Below are 4503 nucleotides of genomic sequence, written 5' to 3' on the forward strand. Positions count from 1 at the left end.
TATCGACAACAATGTTTACTTTGAGTTCTTCTCTTATCATTTCTATGTTAAGGATTGCAACACACGGAATCTCCTCCTCCAAGGGATAACAAATAATGACGTTTACACCTTCTCCAATCAGTTTCCTCAAGCTCATTCCAGTACACTCAACTCTCTCCCCTATGGCACTCACGCTTGGGACATCCCTAAATCAAGATTGTTTGTCGAGTTCTTCTTTAGCATGGCTTACCTTTTGATGATATGTCATCTATGCACTTTTGTAATGCGTGTGCAATGGCTAAGCACCATCACATACTAACACCCACTAGGAAAACAAAATCTGTTGAACCATTTCATCTTGTGTTTAGTGATCTATGGGGGCCATCTCCACATGTTTCGGAGGATGGCTTCAAATATTACATTTCCTTTGTAGATGACTACTCAAGACATACAAGCCTTTTTCCCTTTCAAACTAAGTCCCAAGCTTTGTCTACTTCTGTCAATTTTAAAGCTTACGTTGAGTTACAATTCCAAACAAAAATGAAGCAAATCCAAACTGATTGTGTAGGGGAGTTTAGGCCTTTCACTAAACTACTCTCAAACTCGAGTATAATACATAGAATCACATGTCCACACACGCACACTCAAAACAGCATCCTTGAGATGAAATATAGACACATTGTGGATTCAAGACTAGCATTACTTACTCATGCATTGAGCGCAATACATGCAATGCATGCACGCCATGCAGACCACAAAGCATGGCCTCCACCCAATGCAGACCAGTCCAAAACTCCTTACGCATCGCATGCAAGACAAGCAACACAAAGTGTGCAGCCACCACCTAAAAAGGACTCAGCCACTGATACGCAGCAGCACTCCACGACAAGCTCCTCCAGAAGAATTCCATCTTGCAGTTTGTCCGCATCCAATCATCCAAATATATATTAAGAAAGCCAATATTATAGCTAGGAACACCAAGATTCCAGCCAACTTTGTAGGCCTCTTGGGCCTCCCATCCTTTCTCTCAGGAGACATGGCTGTATGATTGTTCATAAAATCTGGAAGTTGCAAGAAGGGGTCACCGAGATAGGACTCCTTCTCCAAAGTTGCTAATTGCCCAGTTGATGGAATTGTGCCAGAGATAAATGGATTGTAGGAGATGTTGAACTTGTTCAGGTTAGTTAACTTGCCCAAGCTCGCCGGGAAAGTGCCAGAGAAATTATTGAAAGACAAATCCAATGTTAGCAGGCATGTAATGTCACCGATTTTCGTAGGGATTTCACCAGAAAGCTTGTTCCTAGAGACGTTCAAGACTACAAGAGGCATCTGTCCAATCTGAGGAGGTAGTTTTCCATAGAGCTCATTGATGCCCAGATGCAACATACTGAAATTCTGCATCTTGCCTATATCCTCTGGGATCTCACCTGAAAGACAATTCCCACTTAGTTGAACATAACCGGAGATTTGTAAGGTCTGGACTGATGAACCGGGTGCACATATCTGGAAAAGGCCATTTCCTTGAAGTAACCTATCCCATAGGCTTCTGCAACTCTTCCTTGTGAGGAGGGCATACACAAAACTGAAAGGAGTGAAGTCTGCTGGAATCCACCTTTTCATTGCCAAACACTCTCCTGATCCTGCAATAATCCGTTCACTTTCCCGTTTATTCGATTCGAAAGTAGGCGTGGGGTTGCTACCGATTTTCGTCAATTCGAGCGGTATTTTCCCGGAAAGCTGGTTGTTGGCAAGATTTAACCATAACAAGCTTGTGCAATTTCCCAACTCAGGCGGAATTTCACCTGTTAGTGAATTGTTAGCTAGCATCAACCATAAGAGTGAGCTCAGCTTTCCAAGAGTGGGAGGAATTGATCCAGTTAGATTGTTAAAAGAAAGGTCAAGGGCTTGTAGGCTTGACAAGTTTCCGAATTCCGGTGGAATGGCACCCGAAAACTGGTTGTAAGCAAGGATCAAGAAATTCAAACTTGACACAGGACTAATTTCAACTGGAAGAGGACTTGAAAAGTAGTTTTGGCTCAGGTCTAATCTTAAAATATTAGGTAGCTTCAGAATTCCAGACGAAATTATCCCGCCGGTGAATGAATTCCCATGCAGCAGAAGAAATTTAACCTGTATAAATTTTCCCAAATTTTCCTGTATATTACCCTGGAAATTGTTCTTGCTCAAATCCAAGAAGGTCAATTTAGTCAAATTCAGAAGCGAATCAGGGATCTTACGGGAAAATTTGTTGGATCCCAAGTACAATGCTTCAAGACTCAAAATGGATCCCAGCTCAGCCGGTATCTGCCCTGTGAAATTGTTGTCTGACAGATTCAAGATAACCAAATTTCGACACTTTGATATTTCCCTTGGAAACTCCCCGACAAAACCATTTTCCGACAGGTCTAAAAAGTGCAGGCTACAGTTATCAATGAACATGGACGACAATACATGCCCGCTGAGTTGGTTTTCTGAGACAGAGAAGTCTAGCAGCCTCGCAAAACCATTCCATAACTCCCCAGTTAACTTGTTCAAGTTCAAATCCAAGTACTGCAACTTCGAGCATCCATCGAAGAAGCTTCCATTGATTGTGCCGGTGAAATTATTCGCCGATATATTCATCACAATCAAGTTGTCGCAACTTACCGGTATGCTCATCCGTACCTCCCCGCTAAACCTGTTGACGGACAAATCAAGCTTCTCCAAGTTGCTCAATCCGGTCAGGTTCATGAGCTCTCCGCTGAGGATGTTGTGGGACAAATTGAGATGAACGAGGTTCTGGCACCGACCCAAGTCGCTGTGGATCACTCCGCCAAGAGTGTTTCTGGAGAGGTCGAGGTGGGTGAGCTCGGTTAGAGATGAAAAGTTCCCGAATATCTCGCCGGCAATGTAGCTGTCGGAGATTTTGATGCCCGTTACCCTTGCCTCTGTGCCGTTAGTATGACTGCATGTTATTCCCGCCCAATTGCATGGGTAGGCTGAAGTATTTGAGCTCCCAATGTTCCACTCCGAGTATCGTCCTCGGTTTACCTTATTGTTGTCTTCAAGAAATGATTTTAGTTGGAGAAGAACATCTCTGTCTGTGCTCAGAGAATCTCCAGAAACAAGCAGTACACCTGTAAATTAAATAATTTGATTCCAACATATTTAAGAAACATAATCATCCTCGAACAACGCGAACCCAAACGTTTTCTGTTCGGGTAATAGTTACAAGAATCAACCTTGGGGAACGTAAATTCAATAGAAAATATTCACAGAATTAAAGAATGGAGATACCCGTGAAAATTCTTTGAAGCTAAGACATAAAAGCTCATGAATTCAGGGTAAAGAACTTGAAGTAAAACCAAATGATCAAAGCCATATATCCATGCATCTTTAAACAAGGAAATAATTTATGAATTGTCAAACGGATAAGTTGAGAAAGAATCAAAACTAAAAAAGGAAAAATCTGAATTATTACCTGAGATCAAGATTAAGAAAATGATTAACGCAGCAGACCATGAATCAGTTTCCTCATCTGACATGTTTTTTCTAGTAAACCTTCTTCTTCTTCCTCCTCCTTTTCTTCGTCTTCTTATTTGTGAAATTTACAGTGAATGATCGGCTATTAGATTCCCAGAAAACAAAACACAAAACAAAAAACAGAGACAAGAGTTCATGGATATTTCAGCATATGCGAAGGTTGAACATGTCGGAATGTCGTTTAAAGGCAGCTTCTGCATATAGACAAAAACAAAACAGGAAACATAGGATTCTTGGGGATCGGAGAAGCTGAGCGACCACAAGAGGGAAGGAAAATAGAGAGAGAGAGAATGGAAACCACAAGAAAGAAGAGAGGCAGGTTAGCCGCCCATATTGACCCTAATGCGGGCTATGTGTTTTTTTGACTCTGGACTTGTATAGCTTAGGGCTAAGAGCATCGTCAATGCTAACTCATGCTAAGTCTAAAAAGTGAATTAATACGAAATTTACATGTAAAAAAAAAATTTTTTTATTCATGTAAGTTCTCCTGAATATAAAATAATTTTTTTATAATTTTTTTTATTTATTCTGTATAGCCGACTGCACGCCGACTGCATTTTCTGACTGTATTTAGCAAAGTCCTAATAAAATATATCTTTGGTCACATAGTAGTACCTTGCTAGGGACTAGACTTGGAAAAGCCTTAAGACTTACTATAGCATAAATGTCAAACCTGAGTTGTATAGTGAGTCCAATGCATATGACTTTTTTCACGTTTAGTTAAAGGGTTTTGTTAGATACAGTCGGAAAATGCAGTCGGCGTGCAGTCGGCTGTATGGAATGAATAAGAAAAAATTATAAAAAAATTATTTTATATTCAGGGGAACCTACATGAATAAAAAAAAGTTATAAAAATAAATTTTTTTTCATGTAGGTCCCGTATTAATTCACTTTTTTCTCCATGACTGCACGCCGACTGCATTTCCCGACTGTAAAAAGTATTTCTCATTTTATTATATTCTCTCTTACCTCCTGCTTAATATTTGGTTCGTTTATTCTCTT

The 4503-nt window shown here is 40.4% G+C and overlaps 1 protein-coding gene across 1 annotated transcript; it reads right to left on the reverse strand.

Annotated features, from left to right (window-relative positions):
- Positions 1–544: 544 nt before the first annotated feature.
- LOC122280557 (probable LRR receptor-like serine/threonine-protein kinase At1g74360) lies at positions 545–3861 on the reverse strand. The gene is made up of 2 exons (XM_043091511.1): positions 3440–3861; positions 545–3095 (listed from the first exon to the last, which is right to left on the reverse strand). The coding sequence occupies exons 1-2, from the start codon at positions 3501–3503 to the stop codon at positions 835–837; spliced, it is 2325 nt and encodes a 774-aa protein (XP_042947445.1). The 5' UTR covers positions 3504–3861; the 3' UTR covers positions 545–834.
- Positions 3862–4503: the final 642 nt, after the last annotated feature.

Source organism: Carya illinoinensis, chromosome 11 (assembly GCF_018687715.1).
Source record: "Carya illinoinensis cultivar Pawnee chromosome 11, C.illinoinensisPawnee_v1, whole genome shotgun sequence".
NCBI classification, from domain to species: Eukaryota; Viridiplantae; Streptophyta; class Magnoliopsida; order Fagales; family Juglandaceae; genus Carya; species Carya illinoinensis.